The 17,054-nt window shown below is 37.5% G+C and overlaps 1 protein-coding gene across 2 annotated transcripts in view; it reads right to left on the bottom strand.

Moving 5' to 3' along the window:
• LOC100728286 (protein kinase C-binding protein NELL1) overlaps positions 1-17,054 on the bottom strand; it is a 755,088-nt gene that overhangs the window by 163,054 nt on the left and 574,980 nt on the right. For both annotated transcript variants that reach the window (XM_063256788.1, XM_063256789.1), the window contains exon 15: positions 6,283-6,378. In XM_063256788.1, the coding sequence (XP_063112858.1) occupies positions 6,283-6,378 (96 nt within the window). The remainder of the gene's footprint in view (positions 1-6,282; positions 6,379-17,054) is intronic.

Raw genomic sequence — 17,054 nt, 5'->3', positions numbered from 1 at the left:
CTTCACTGCTGGAAATACCCAGTATGCGGATCCTTCAGCCAAAGTCATACTCATTTAACTGCACTGGAAGTTCTGACAAGCAGCTGTATCCATGTTTTTACTGGGTGGATCAAGGGGAATTTATCCGGATATGCAACTCAAAGAAACCTCAGAGCTTTCTCTTGCCTGCTTTTAATGAAATCACGAAGCCAGTTGTCTTCATTTTAAACACTTTACAAGAAGCAGCACTCATCATAGAAACTGCCATTTATTGAGCATCTACTATGTGTCAGACATCCTGAGAAAGCACAAGTTGAGAAAAGTTCAGTCGCTCCGCCAACTATAATTGCTTTGTGTTCATCCTCTGAACAGACGTCCTCCACAAAGTCCTATGATGGCCGGAGAGGAAATTGAAGAGTCTCTTCTCTGACAGGAAAATGGAACTATAATCCACTTTCTTAATGATCCCTAAAATCTCATCTCAGATATAGGGGTCAATAAATCCAATGCAAATAGAAGGATGCTAATGTACTTCTCTCAAAATAGGGGAAAGATTTAAAATCAGGAAGAATACACACCACTTTTTCCCTGGTAGATGGACAATATACTTGAATCAAATCATTGTGCTCTGTGTACATATTTGCAAGTCTTTGGGCCAAAGAATGAATAACAAAATAAATTATCCTACCAAAAAATAACTTTCTGTAAGGAAAGGTTAAAATATATATATCCAGTAACTAAGAAAAATTAAATTTTTGTGTAATGTTGTTCTCAAGTTTTAAAAAATCATTTCTTATTAAAAATGTAACTTGTATTTACTATAGAAAACTTGGAAGATTCAGACAAGCAAAACAGGAAAATAATCACCGAAAACTGTACTGAAAAGAGATAATGCTGTTCAATGTTCTTTGCTTCTTATTTGGACATGCTTACTCAGCCACTTCCTAAACTTTGGAAAACCATGGAGCTTGTAAGAGTTTCAATAGTTATGTGAGTTTCCTGAATAACACTTAAAATAAACAACTAATTTCCAAAACAGTTTTAAGAAAAAGCTGAGATCTGTTATTGTTTACAGACATCACTTGTTTTCCCAATTGTTTTACACTAGACTGCAGTTTGTCCAACGGTGTGACTAACACTGCCCAACTCTTGCAGTCTGCTTCAAAATGCACTATTTATAGACACACAGTGTTTATACGGTGGTACTAACACAATCTGTAATTAATCTAACATCTGAGAAGAAATGTGGTATAATTGGCTGATTTCTTTGTACCACCACAAATAAACGTCTTGATACACAGCTCTGTCCAAATTCCTAATAAGAGTGCTTAATCGATTAGGTTAGTCATGGAGAAAGCATAATAGTACAAATTCTCCTCAAAGTGTGTATTCTAACTTTAATTCTGCATGAGAAAATTTCTTCTTACTGTTCACAATTGAAGCTTTCTTCTGCGAAGTATTATTTCTTAAGAAAAGCCAAGGTTAGCACCCCACATTTCCTGTAAGGCTGGGACACCCGCCAGCTTCTCATCAACAACAAGGCCTGGACACAAAGCAGGCTGCGTCTCTGCAGCTATCTGATTTTTAAGACCGTGAGGAGGTATAAGAGCTCATGACGGAAATCAGCCAGCATCAGACATTTCTTTTTTTTTTTTTGTTTTAAAAAACAACAACAAAAAAAATAAAAATGATGAAACAGAATTTCAAAATATAATAGAAAATTAACAATATTTAATATATTTCATATTGTTATCTTTAAAGTAGTTCAGATTATGAGATTTAAGCATCAAAAAATTATCAGACAATCAAACAATGACAGCACAAACTGTTCTTTTTGATGAACTAACAAAGATTATAGCTACCTAAATTGTATATATATCTTTTCCCTTCTTTCTTTTCTCGCTTCCTTCATTCCAGTTCTTTCCTTGTGAGCATATTCTTCCCCTTTCATTTTCACAATATCTGTTGTACAGACCCTTTTGGTAGTTTTACACCAAGGAGACAATATGATATTTACCCACGTGAGTCTTATTTATTTCACTTGTGGGTATGGTTTCAAGCTGCAAACGTATACCTAAAAAAGCCTCAAGTTTATCCTTATATATAATTGAGTAATACTCCATTGTTTGAGTATACCACATCTTTTTATCCATTTCTCAATTGATGGGCATTTGGGTTGTTTTCCAAGATTTAGCTATTGTACATTGTGCTGCTATAGATATGGGTGCACGTGTGATGCTGTGGTGTTGAATTCTACTGGGAAAATAACCTGGAAGGGGAATAGCTGGATTGAATGGGACCTCCAACCCTAGTTTTTTGAGGAATCTCCACAGTGGAATGTCAGACTTTTCTGTGATCTAAAATTTTCCAATTACATTTAAAGCCAAGCATTTCTAAAAAGTTTAAAAGATTCTTAAATTCCTTTTGCATCTACAAAAACACTTGTAACTTCTACATTTCAATAAAACTAAGATATTTGCTCTAAATATATAGTATGTCATATATTTTATATTTCATATTATATATCATACATCACAACATATCAGATAACATGGTCAGGGTTTCAGTGGTCATAAATTCATTACAGTAAGGCCCACTGCCTTTACCCCTCCCTCCTACGAGCACACTTATCCCATCCTCCCACCTTTCTCTGGAGCAGTCCTGCAAGTCCTCGTCCTGAGCATCTGCACCGCACTGTGCCCTGCTCTCCTGCCTCTATCAGCACATTTACCTGTGACGGTCCTTTTCCCTCTGGTGAAGTCCAGAATTTGCACAGTACCAGGTCCGGGGAATGGAGTGGATAAAGATACATTATGGTGGTTTTTTTTTTTTTTTTACAGAAATCGCCTTAAATGTTTGACCATTCATCAAAAATTTAAAATTCACTAAAAGTCCAAGAAAGTTTATTAAAAGTAAAAGGCACATTGCCATTCATTCTCCTCTAAAGATTCTAAAGACGCCTTGCTCTGAATGCATTTACACTGTTGTTCTGGGACATTTGTCTTTTACATCACTAAGTTAAAAATTTTAAGCATTCCCAGGAGATTGATCACCCTTTGCATAAACCCTTTTTATAAAGAAAAAATGTTACATCAGGGCCAGGAGTTCTTTAAGGGGACACCTTTTCCTAGCAGAATTCATTTAACAATGTCAGAGATACTTTTGACTATGTTAACTGGAGGTGCGGTACCCATAGCATTTAGCATGTGACGTCTAGGGGCCCTGCTAAATATTCTACATGGCACAGCCCAGTTCTGCCCAGTAAGGAACCATCTGTTCCACAGTGAAGTCTAAGTTAGGAAGTTCTGGTCCAGAAATAGCTCCATGCCTTGTGTTTAGTGCTGCTTGCAGAGTTTCAGGTAGCAAAGCTAAGTGGGAAATTCAGCCTCACTGGCATTTCAGAGGAAAACCTCCTTTTATGGAACCTCACATATAGAGTTTGGCTCACTGATTTTACATTTGGGAAGTCTCTCAGAGGACTGTGGTTTTCCACTGGGTTTGTGTTCTTTGCATTGGGTGAGCACTGACTCCTACTCTTTAGCTCTTAGGGAGGCTGAGAAGAGAACTTTCACTCCTCTCCACTTTCTAGGGTTGTTACAAATCTACAGTCATCTCATCCTTCACACATCTCTGCAACCAATTCAAGTCACAAGCAAGGAGAACAAAGGTAAGAAAGAGAAGAAGTAATATGCTGTCCAGAAACCCTGAAGCAGCGTTTGCTGATCCCTAGTGGAGTTATGGAAAGTTAAAATTCACTGAAATTTTAATCAGTGGATAAAAATATGGGGAGTTGTACATCTTGTGTTACATGCCACAAATGTGAGACCACAGATATCGACTTATACTTGCATATGTCCATTGGCATTGAGTCTCCAGGATCCTGTGTGATTATTCACCACAGAGAGCCTCTTTAAGTGGTTATCACTGGTGAGCAGCAGGAAGCCACAAGTCAGCCCAGTCACAGCCCTGACCCATTCACCCATTCATGCATTGGGATACCTTGAGCACAACTGATTGGGAAAATGTGTATTTTATCCCTTCCATGGGAAAAAAAAATCCACGTGCAATTAGCATACTGGCATGACTTTGCCACCCATGAAAGAAATCACCACATGCAGAGAAAGCTTGTTTGATTTTTAATATAATTTCCATTCTGGTGACAGTGCAATTCAAGAAATGCAATTACTAACTTATCCAGAGAAACCACAGGCTGCCTATCTCTATTTATTTCTACTGCTGGTCTTGATTTTCTTCTTTATATTTTCTGTTCCACATTATGGACCAGAGTGTAATTGTTAATTCACTTACCTACTGATGAATAGAAAAAAGGACAAAGGAAAAATTCACATGGCGTAAGAAACCAGAATCAATTTTTCTTGGACTTTACTGAGAAGCCCACTCTATGGCAACCCCCGCTCTCTCAATTATTTACAATACAAAAGAACAATCATCATATTGATGCTGTGGTAACACATTGCAGTAACTTAAGGAGCTCGGTGACAAAGTGGATGTGGGGACCACTGACCTCCCCAATATCTTCTTCACCCAGGCTAGAAAAGCCAACCATGAGTCCATATTTTAGACACAATCCCATGTGTTGCCATTGAGAAATATGAAATTTAGGGGTACAGAATTCACGTGTGATAACTTGAGTTTTAGTCTCAGTTTAAAAAATTGCAGCAGTTAATGACTTACTTCAGCATTAGTTTGCCATCCATAAAATGGGAGTAGAAATTCTGTCTCTTTTATTTATCTTGTTATTAAGAATATTTGAAATGCCCTAATGCACTCAGCAAATGGCATTCCAATATGGGAATATCCATCATTGGCATTTCCATCATCAAACTTTTGTGATAATTACTTCCTACAGATCTAGTACAGGCAATCACAGTAGATCTAAAGGAAGTAAAGATGATCCTTATTTTTTCATTTAATTAGAAAATCTCATTAAAATTAAATGTACTGCAATAAAGGCAGGTATGAAGCTACCATTAAGTTTCTTTGCTTTAACCAAATACTCTTCAGAGCCTGTGATAATTCTCTCATGCTACTTGGGCACAGTATTTGACACTTGAATGTCTTTTTCTTAAAAAAGAATAAACCAATCAATCATTTTATGTAGTTTGGTTTGTTGATAACATCCCCAAATATGAGCACAATGATGCAGATATAATTCACTGATTTCTGTGTTGAATAATTTACGTAGTTGTGAATCAGGGTATGTATCCTAGGTGGTGTCATAGATATATCAGTCAGGATGGAGGATAACAAATGGGCTAACATTTAAAAAACATGATCCATCTGGGGATTTAGCTCAGTGGCATAAGTGCCTGCCTTGCAAGCCTATGGTCGTGAGTTCAATCTCTGGTACCGGTAAAAATACAAAAAAAAAAAAAAAAAAAAAAAAATGATCCACATTCAGAAATTTTTAAACATGAAGAGAAGAAAATAACAACCTTTTCTGCATTTTTCATATCAGATAAAGATAATTCGTCCTTCATTTAATACCTGTAATAGGAATAATGACAAAGAATTCTATTTATTATCTGTGCTATAGAAGGCATCAAGTGTGATATACAAAAAAACCACAATGCAGAGATTTAGTGCTAAGAAAATGCAAGGGAAAGTAAATTTAAATACTTACTTTCACAAGTCATAAACCCCTTGCATGCACTGACATGCACATGGATGAACATCAATTTGATTTTTAACACAGACTGAACTTTTCCAATGAGTAAGAAAAAAGCTTTCTCTGCATAGTGCCAAGTGCAAACACCACATTTAGTGAAGATTGAAAGCTACACATCACGAAATTTTACTAGTACTAATTGGCTTGTTATCAGGTCCATGAATGATAACATTCCTAATGAACCAATATTAGAATACATTCACAAGCATGCAAATAATCTTGCTGCTAGAGTTATTTAATGCACTTTTATGCAAGGAGCATGTGCCCCTAGTTAGATTCTGTTGATGCAGCAGATTATTATAATTCTAATAGGCCCATATAATGCTACTCAACTGATGGTAAGTGGGGCAGGTCATTTCATCAGGCCTTATCTCTAATTAGCACTAAAAATGCACTGCAAACTATAGCAGAGAAACGACTTGACTGGAAGGGCAAATAGAGCTTTATCTTCAGGGGGAGGAAGCCTATCATGGTTCAACCAAAAACTGACCCTTTGAGAGAATCACACTCACCATCAGTCACCGTGTATTACAGAAACCTGTCCCTGCGTAGAAAAGGAGCCTCCGCTCTTCCCACGTCATCCTCCCCACCCTGAAAACACCAGGCCAGATTACCTTTCTCACAGTGGCTTCCTGTGAATCCAGATGGACAGGCACATTTGTTAGGAGCCACGCATGTTCCACCGTATCTGCAGCCCTCTTCACAGAATGCTGTTGGGAAAGAATGGCTCTGCTTAGATAAAAAGCAGTCAGGAAATTCACGGGAAACCTATGAGTGTTGGACCTCTTTTTGTGGTGTCAGGGAACACACACATCTGTAGTTGGCAAAGTAAGAGTTTCCAAACATAAAAAGAAATCAGTTTTATAGTACCTATTTCACTTTTTAATCAACTGAAATCATGGACAAGGTGTTTCTTACAGGTTTGGCTGTGCTAAATGCTGGCTGTCATGAGCAGCTACTGCTGTTGCTGTTATTATTGATATATCTGAAATCAAATAAGAGAATCCAAGAAACTAGGAGGGTAAGATCTGGGGGAAGGCAAAGCCTTTTCCAGTGCTTATGATTTTATACCACATTGTCTTTCACCAACCATCTTTTATGATATTTTTTTTTGCTTATAAGTAGGAGTTTTTGGTATTTGATAAATTTTTATAACATCATAATTTAACTCCTTATTTTTATCTAAATAAACCATTTCCAATATTTTGGTACTAAATCAATGAACTGTTTTTGTAGTTACAGTGCTTAGTGTACCTCTAAATGATTTGTCTGGTGAAAAGGCCTCAGTGCACCAAAGCTGCTGAAGAGAAGGAGGACTATGCCACTTCATAAAGCTTTCAGAGTTACCAGCTCCATCCCAGGGCTACCCTGCTGACCTGTGCAGATCTGCTGACCTATGAAGATCATGTTAGCTCCCCCTGTATGCAGCACTCACAACAGGACAGCATAGCAGCCCACCCCTCTCCACTGCAGCATTAAATACAATCGTCCATTCACACAGAACTGGTTACCACCTACCAGCTCATCCACTCGACTGTGCAGCCCACAGGACAAGTAGCAAAATTGCTTTTGCTCACCACTCAGTCCTAGTTGTATCTGACTACATAGCAAATCTCAAAAAATATTGTTTTGAATTCTTTCATAGCTATTCTGCAGATTGAAGATAAAAAGCTCTTGTTATAAGAATTCTGAATCACTTCCAATCAGCATACCGTACTGTCTCTTATTGTTAAACAACCAATAAGTCAGCATACTATAAAATACATTTAAAATAATATCAGTGAAGATGATTGGAAGCATTAATCTGGAGTAGCTTTTATTATGGGAGACAAATGTTTTAAATTTTAATTGCAGTTCAGAAATATCACCCACCTGAAAAAACTGCCATGGTTGTATTGTGCTACTGGCATCATCACATAATCAATGTTAGTTTAGCTTTAAGGAATTAAATTATTTGTTTAGTTGAATACAAGTCCGAGTACCCAGAACTTGTCCCAACAATGTCATTTCCATTTCCTATCACTTGGATTATTTCACGCCCTTGCTTCAGCAATTAATTATGAACTTCACTGCCCGTCCCTGTAAGAAGTGTACACCATGAAATGCAAACACCCTATCCTTAGTACACTTAACCAACGCACAAAAAGAATTATATAGTTTTTACCTTGCTATGCTCATGACAAAATGTAAAACATATAAATATATATGCAAAATCACTTGTCCCAAAAATTACATATTGTGTGCTCTGGGGACTAACATTTCAAATAACATATTTAAAGTATTGCTCTGCATAGAAGTGACTAACAAAAAAGGACAGGGCTTTTGCAGTTTAAAAATGACAGGAAAATTTTGTAAAATAAATACACAAGCAGCATAAAAGAGGCCAGATCTTTGGAAATTGAAAGCTCAGCTTAATTTTCTTTTTAAAAATTTTATTACTGCATGTTAGTATTGTATAACAAGGGCGTATATTGTGGCAGTGAGTATACACATTTAATATTTCTTAATAATTTCAGTCCCCTTTGGCCCTCTCCCTTTCCTCCTGTCTCCCTCTTGATCCTTTCCTCAGCGCCAGCATTCTACCTCTCAGTTTCCATTGTATCTCTGTTATTTTAATCAGTTATTTATTATTTTATGCATTTTCTCATATTAGCAGACAACATGAGATATTGAACTTTCTGAATCTAACTAATTTCACTCAACATGACAGTTTTTAGTTTAACTTTTTAACAGTACAAATGAAACAGCGTTTCATCTAGACTCCACACACCTAGTCAGAAGACTGTGTGATATTGCACTGTTGATAGATGATCATGATGTACTGAACCTGTAGTTAGAATTAATAGTAGGAGGTGTCGCATGGAAAGCATGAGATGCTTGTGACTGTACACACATCATAATCAAAACCCTACATGAGGATAAAATGAATTGACATTTGTAGGAATGTAAAAAGTGTTTGGCACATAGTTGCTGCTATACAAGTGTTTTGTTTATACAAATCCTGTTGGCAGCAGTGTCATTGTGGCTGTGAACAAACTATCCAAGACCCAAATAATATAAACCCATCCTACAGGATGCACAGCTTCATCAAGATGAGTTAAAGTCATCTACTGTGATTCATGATTGATTTATTACAAATAAGTAAATCAGGCCTTGGTGTGGAGATATAGATTTTAGTGTTTCATACAAAAACAAAAGGTGAGACAGAAACTATGAAGTCAGGTGCCTTGTCTAGGACCACATGGCTACTAAGCAAAGGAATCTCTACCTTAAAAATCTTACCTCTTTTTCATATGTTACAATTCAGGTTTGTCTATAATTTCGTATTCACATAGATAGATTTACTCTTTTTTGAATAATTCAACTGCAGCAGAAATAAATAAAAAATAAGAGAAAAATATACTCAGATATTATGGATTACATTAAACAATTGGTGGCATGTAAAAATTAATGAACCTATTAGTACATCACTTTGTCTGGGCCTTATAATATTTACAATAAATCTAAATATGTGTCTATTTTAAATGGAATTTACTTGATGTAAACAAAGCTTTCATTAACTACTTGAGTATTAGATGGCATGAAAAAATAATTTTAAAAACCACAAAAAATAATGAAGTTGTGAGCCATCCATAACTTAAAAACTCTGGGGAATGAATATTAAAACAATTGTTCTTTGAACATCTCATAAAATATCCAATTAAACTGTTGCATTTTGCTCTGAAGTTGGTGGGTGGATTCTTTCTACTGGATAGGGTATGTTCAACCAACAGTGCACCCAGCATGTGAAAACAAAGGACTCTGATACTCAGGGGACATTCAACGTATATAGTGTTACTTGTTGGGTCAAAGTTACAGAAAGAAGTCAGGTCACCACTGCCCTGTCTTGCAAGTTTGTGAGTAAATGGGCTATTAGAAACTAGGATCCAAATGCTTATTCTCAATTTATTGATTGTGTAACCTACAACAACTCATTTCACCTCTTTTTCCTCCATCTCAAGCAAAGCAATGATTAATACTGATAGCACTAATGTGAAAGTTAAACTCACCAACATTAACCACAAAGTACAGTGCAAAGCAACTGGAATGTTCTTAAGAACTGGAGGAAACTGCCATTTTTGTTATCATCAGGAATCTTCTTTTCAAGACAGCAATACTGGGATAGTTAAACTGGATTTTCAACTTGATAGGCTTGAGAGCAACTCAGGAAAGAAACATAGTTTGTGTATATTTTTGTAGGTCATGGTCCCTTCCTCTCTGGCATAGTTACTATTTTTTGCTTCCTCAGCGACATAAAATGAACACTATTACTCTAACATACACTTCTGCCAGGATATTTTTGTTATGCAGAGAGCTGATCATTGGCTGAACCTGCAGCCATAAACCAAATATACTTCTCCTCATTTAGGTGTGGTGGTGAATATTGAACCCCAGTGATGAGAAAGTTGACCAGTCTAGAATATGGGCACCAGCAGTGGAATCACTGCTGATCATGCAGCTCAGAAGCCTTTGAAACTGGTTTACTGGAGGAGTTTGGCAAAGTTTATAGATCCCAGCTAGAGAAGCCCCAGAATATTCCAAGCAGAGCTGGGTGGGGAATTATCGTCAGAGCTCAAAATTCTATAATGTTGGTAAGAATGCCAATGGTAAAAGGCCAGGTTGATGAAGTTTGACTTAGGAATGAGGACTATATAGGGAACTAGCCTAGAGGTAAATCATGTTAAAGTCTGGCAGAAAATTTGATATTTTTCTTAAGTCCTGAGATTCTGCAGGATGATCACTTTAAGGGAAGTGGACTAATTGATCTGATGGAGGAATTCAAAGGCATATCAATGTTCATGCTATGCCTGAACACGCTATGCCTGTATAAAATTATGATCAACAGCAAAAATCATGTTTTAAAGCATAAATTAGTCATAAAAGTTGAATTTTGTCCTTGAGCCACATGTAAATTTGGTTGCTATAGAGACACACACTGCTAATAAGACCACAAAATTTTGAACCAGGAGAAGGATGCCTTGATGGCATCTGGTGCACCTAAAAGAATCTACTAATTACAGATTCAAGGTTGAAAAAAGAGTAAACAGTTTATCTGAGAAGACATCCCTCAAGACCCCTGTTCAAGAAAGATGAGCTAGAACCTTTGCATAATTAATTTAGACATGCTCTACAATCCACGGGCTCAGTGGTTTTGGCAGCTATGATCTAAGGGAACCAAGCCACTATTTGAGCTCTCACAGATATTGGTATAGCCTGCATAATGCTGACTTTTCAGCATGCATAATACAAGAGTTGTAGGATCACAAAAGCTTCCACCTAGATTTCAAAGGAAGAACTGGAAAACCAGGCAAAGGGAACCTGAAGGAGGATGTGGGCATAAATCCAAAGATGAAGTAGTGACCTTGAAGGTACAAAGAACATGAACTTTTTTAGGCTATGGTCTGTAAAATCATTAGCAATAGGGATGCCGAGTCTTCTGGGACTCATATCTCACCACCACACACTCAGATCTTAGACAGGGAGCAATAGTTTTAAAGTTTCCCCTGCTGGGTTTCAGTCTTACTTTGGTCCCCTCCTTTTCTATTAGAACAGTAATATTTACTGGTATCACTGTATTGAAAATAAGCACCTTACTTTTTGAATTAAGGGTTTACAGCTAGGAGGTTTCCTTAAGTCTTTGAGAAGACTTTTACTTTGGTTTTGAACAATGCTGAAACTTTTGAGAAATTGGGAAAGGTGTTCTTGGGTTTTTGGTTGTAGTCACAATAGTTGTATTGGGTTAGGAAAACAGTTTGACTTTTTGTTTATCTGAAGATTAAGTATTGTATAAGCAAGTATGTCTGGGTGTCAGATCCACAAGGTTAAGCTAGACTATCAACATAGTTGGCTTGAAAGCTGTCCAGGAAATCTATAAAGCACCCTTCTGCATCTGTCTGGGGGCCATGAGACATGCTCCTGTTTCTGCATCTAACCCTGATCCATTGCTCTCTAGAAGTGTTCCTCTGCTTGTCTTCCTAGGCACTATGAAATAAGGATTCTGCAATGCCCCACCACCATAATGTTTATACATTGGAGCCAGAGATCATGGATTGGAACTTCTGAAACTGTGAGCTAAAAATAAACCTTTTCCTTCTTTAAATTGTGAGTGCCTGGCATTGTGTTCCAGTGACAGGAAAACTGACTAATACAAAAACATCATTAATCAGTTTCTTTCTACATTTCAGAGATATAATATTAAGGCAGAAAAGATCCACACACTTTAGAACTTAGTTTAAAATAAAGATTCACTGTCATTTCTTCCGTGACATGGCAACTTTCATTGTATAAAATGGTTGTCGTGAAGCTTGGGGTCATAAGTGTTTTGCAAACTCAGAGAAAACTCAGGCAGCACAGGCATGTGAGTTAATATGTTGCCTGTCAAAACAGAATCTAAGGCATAGTATAAACACACTGTAAATATAGAATGAGGTTAAAAACTCCAACCTGTTATGTTAGTGCCATTTATTATTCAGTTACTGCTGTGGAGATTTTTGATTGGATCAACTCTAAAATTCTATGGTATTATTTTTGAAAGGACTATCACTGTGGGAGGAAATAAAATTGCAAATTTCAAATCTGAGAAAGATTTAATCCACAGAAATATATGTCTTCATACTTTAAACAATCTCAGCATATGAAATGAATGTGTATACAGAGGGCAACAAAATGTTAAGGTAGGTTTGCGAATAGCCTGAACACTTATAATTTCAAAATTTTACTGGTGTATATTCATCTCTTTGAAATGCCCAAGAAGGAGAGTCAAAACCAGATTCAAGAGGTTTCAGCTGGGAACACAGATGATGCTAGAAACTGGATGAGAGGCCATGTGTGTTTTATTCTAGCATAGAACTTACCTACATTTAATTTATATCCTACAACCTTTGCTGTGGCTGAATTTAGATGTGTCAAAAGATCTGGCAGAGGAAATTTCATATCTGCTGCCACATTGAGTACTGGTGGCTGATTATAAACAAACATACAATAAAAAATTAAAAGAATAAAGAAGAGGTCAGTGATTTTAAAAGTTTGCTATCTAAACAGAAATAAATGCCTACAAAGTTGTAACTGAGGAGAATATGGTTGCTGATAAGTTTAGCATTAAAAGGGATCAAAGATTTTGCATTAGTTAACAGGAAAAAATCGTTTTAAAGTTTCTCATAAGTTGGCTAGACCCTACCTTTTTGAGGGTCCAAGTTGAAAAAGAATAAGCTACTTCATAAAACTTTATAAAACTTCACTTTGAGAAGCAAGCTCCATGAAACCATATTTATTCAGGATTGTGTGGAGATATTTGTCCTAGAGTTTATCCAGTTACTCAGAGGCCACTGCAGGTATCGTCTAATGGGTCCTGGTTACTGCTTCTACTCATTGCAGACCTTGTAACCATCCTCATGATGCTCCATCTTTTTCCATGCATGAATAATGGAAGAGTTTTGTGATTGTGGAGGCTTCCCCAAAAATTTCAGAAAAGGGCTTTGAAAGCTAGATACTGTGGCTGTGGTAGTGCAAGGTGAAAAATCTGTGAATGTGAAGCTAATATGCAGTGGAAACACCAAGATATTGGAGATATCAGGAAGATAGCATACCTACTGAGGAGTCATATTTAGAGAGAAAATCATCCCAATAGAGAAGTTGTGTGGCCAAAGAGGCATAGCTGACTCATATTACCATAATCTGTGTGCTAGATATGGAGCTACATGATTTTATGTTTGTCTTTTAGGGTTTCAGTCCTTCATTCTGTTCCTCTCTACTCATATTTCTCTTTTGGAATGGGAAAATTTATTTGTGTCATAGAGTATTGGAAGTATTTAACTTTCTTTTTTAATTGTTTTCATAGTTCACAGCTAATGGTTTGCCTAGAGTTTCTAAGGACACTTTGGACTTGGAATTTTCAGCAATGCTAAAAATGTGAAGATTTTGCTAAGTGTGTTGTGAGATGCACATGAGTCATTTGGGACTGGGAAGTGTGTTAAGGTTTAGATCTAAAAATGCCTCATGTTGTGGGATGTTGAATGGTTCACAGAAACACTGTACTCACCAGTGGACTCATCAGTGGAGTAAGCTATTAAAATATGGGATTTAGCTGAAGGTGAGCCACTGGGCGTGGGGCCTGGAATTCTGTGTTACTGGCTCTGGTGCGTCCCGCTCTTTCCTTCCTGGCTGCCATGGGATGAGCAGATTTCCTCCCCCATGTCCTTCTGCTGTGTGGTTTCTGACTTGGAGTCAACAAACCACAGATGAGGTCTACTAAAAACTATAGGTTGTGCTCACTTTGGAGGCACATACACTAAAACTATAGGTCACAATAATCCTTTCCCCCTGTAATATTTTATACTCATCATTTTCCTCCAATGATGACAAAGCAACTAATGCAGCAATTGGTCCATCCCTAGCTTCCCTGGGGCAGTACACTGTGAGGAACTGCATCATTATTACCTTAAACCCAGACACTAAAGGAGGGGAGATTTACTTTGGGTCACAGTTTCAGCGCATGGTCGGCTCTCTCCAAGGCAGAAAGAAAACAGAAGAGAAGCATGCTGTGCTCTACCTATGACAGTGAAAAGGGAGAGGTGGAGTGAGAACGCACCCTTCACACCCACAGTGATCTCCACCAACCAGTCTCGATCTCCCAGCAGCACTCAGTCGAAGAACTCATCAATGGAGGATGCACTGATGTGCACAGCACCCGACAGTCCAATCACTGTCCACACACCTGAGAGTCTGCATGGACATTTTAGATATAAACTATGACAAGTATGAATTATTTTTAAAAATAACTATCAATTTGTTTAAATAAGTAAAAGTTTGCTGTATTGAATTATAATTAAGCAAAATGCATGCCCTTAAAATTCAAAAGTGGTCCAACATCATGAAAAGTCATTCACATTCAACAAAGCAGGACCCCCATTTTCACTCATTCTTTCTTGGAAGTAAGGTAACCTCCGGCAGTATTAGCTTTATCTCCTGGGTGACCCTTTCCCAGGCTTGAACTCATGTTCTCCAGCTCAGCTCTGTCAGTAATCAAGGTAATATAACTACCTCCACAGCTGCTTTTTGACTTAGTCCTCACATCTTCAAAACACAAGAGTTCTGAAAGTTCCCTCAGACATTTCTGGTTGTCACACGTCTGACACTGCTACTGCTCACCTGGTGGGGTGTGACCAGGAACACTGTGAAAACATCGTACAATGGCTAGGAAAGTCCTATGCTGAGAAGAATTATCCGTCCCAAAATGTCCATAAAGGTTAAGCTGAGAAACTACTCTAACTTTATATGTATAGGTTTATCACGTTTCCAGGAACAAAATTCTCTTGTTTTAATCCTTCTTTACCCATTTCAATATCCCCCAACAATTTAAAATACAGAGAAACATGGAAGTGAAGATAAATTAGGCTAGTCTAATAATATGAAGGCTCCAGATACCTGCATCTCCTGCTGCATCTGTCATTATTCTGTTCCCATGTACATTATCCTGCATAATTTAGTGTTTTATTATTTACCTCATTGCAGTTTAAACACATTTGCTTCTGTGTGCATATACCAACAACTTCAGTAGCATTTTCTATTTTCAACAGCTACAACGCTTTACCAAATATGTTTGCTCAAAATCTATTAAATGCTCTGTAGCTGACTTATATACATAATTGCATTTCACCTTCAGAGTACTGCTGTGCATTCATGATATTGAATTTGTTAGATGAGAAATTTGGCTTAGAGAAGTTAAGCAAGATCTCAAAGGTCATGATGCCTCCAATGACACTGTAGGATTCAAGGCTTAACCATATGACTGAGCCGTCTCCCTTTAAGGCTCCCCCACCTATGGAATAACAGTAATAGGCTAAGTGCTGAATAGCAGACAGACAATCATCAAGATTATTTCCAACCTCAAGAAGCCCACAGCCCAGCAGTCAAGAGGAGCTCATGTAAAACTAAGCATTATACAATGTGATCAATGCTACCAAAGCAGCATTAACCAAGTGCTGTGAGGACTCCAGAAAGAACATGATTAACTGGGCCCAATGACTGAGTCAAAGCTTTGTTATGAATCTGGCATTTGAATCAGGTCTGGAAGAATGAACAGAATTTTTTGCCAGGTGAAGAAGAGAGACATTTTGGACGTAGGTTTTGTTCTCAGGAAAGGTACTGCATAGAACAAAGAAATGAACAAGTGTTTCTAATTTCCATCTAAGTGAACAACAAAAAGCAATGTGGAGAGTTAAGTTCTCTGTGAGCTGCCTGTCCCTTTATCTTTCTGTCTCCCATCCAGTCCTTAATCTTGAGATGGGGAGGAGAATAAAAAAGAACCAAGCTGGGGTGTACATGCTCCTACTCCCTAGGATGAACATAAACATCATGACTGAAAACGTACACTAATAAAATAAAAAACAAAAAATACATAGTACTTTATGAAAAATTTTTACAATAATAAAATAGTAAGAAGTTAGATTTTTTTTTCAAAACAGGCAGGGCCTCCACATTTGATATATACAAGCAGAAACACATATTTACTCTTTTTTGCTAATGCATTGCTCTTTTCTGTTTGGATCTATTGTTTTGGGCTGTGTTTCTATATCCTTTATAAAATGCACTTCTTATCCAGTGACTTGCTTTCACAATCCACGAAACCTGGAATTTACAAATGAATCCATTCAATACACTGTGGTTATCACCCATATCTTTCTAGCTCATAGCTTTTTGTGATAGAATAAGCCACAGACATACTCTTATATTAATTCCTAAATCTGCAAATTGAGATGTCGGTCTCAGCTTTAGAAAGACTGATGTGTTAAAAATATGCTTTCAAATGCTGTCTGCCATGGATGTGGTCTCAACAGAGCCCAAAGGCCAACAAACTAGAAAGTATTTACTATCCAGGCCTCAACAGAAATCCTCTGTCACAGAGGGTACACGACGTAGAGTGGTACAGGTTGAGAGGCAAGATACTGCATCATTGCTTCGTTTGGTGAGTGTATATGCTTGTCTAATCAGAGTGACACTGTTAAAGACCATGGTCATGTGTACCATGACCCTTCTTCACTGGGGTGTTAAAAACCAAGCTGCATAGCTGTAAGTGAGCTCCAGGAATCAAAGCTTTCTCTGTCTTGACAGTGTGCCCTATCCCTCACATTTCCCCCATATGTCCCCTTGAGACATCAGCAGTGGTGTCACATTCTCCTAGGAGCCCAAACACTTTTGTGAACAGCATACTTGAAAGATGTAGGCTGCCTGCTACTTTGAATCATTCATAAAGCTACCCTATCGTAGTCCATGGAAAATAATTGTTTTCTGTGAAACCAGCCCCTGCTGCCAAAAGGTCAGGGATTCTGCCTTAGAGACCTTACAATAT

This window comes from Cavia porcellus, unplaced genomic scaffold (assembly GCF_034190915.1).
Source record: "Cavia porcellus strain 051 isolate PalLab524CR breed Dunkin Hartley unplaced genomic scaffold, mCavPor4.1 scaffold_9, whole genome shotgun sequence".
NCBI classification, from domain to species: domain Eukaryota; kingdom Metazoa; phylum Chordata; class Mammalia; order Rodentia; family Caviidae; genus Cavia; species Cavia porcellus.
This window is presented reverse-complemented; position numbering and strand designations above follow the sequence as displayed.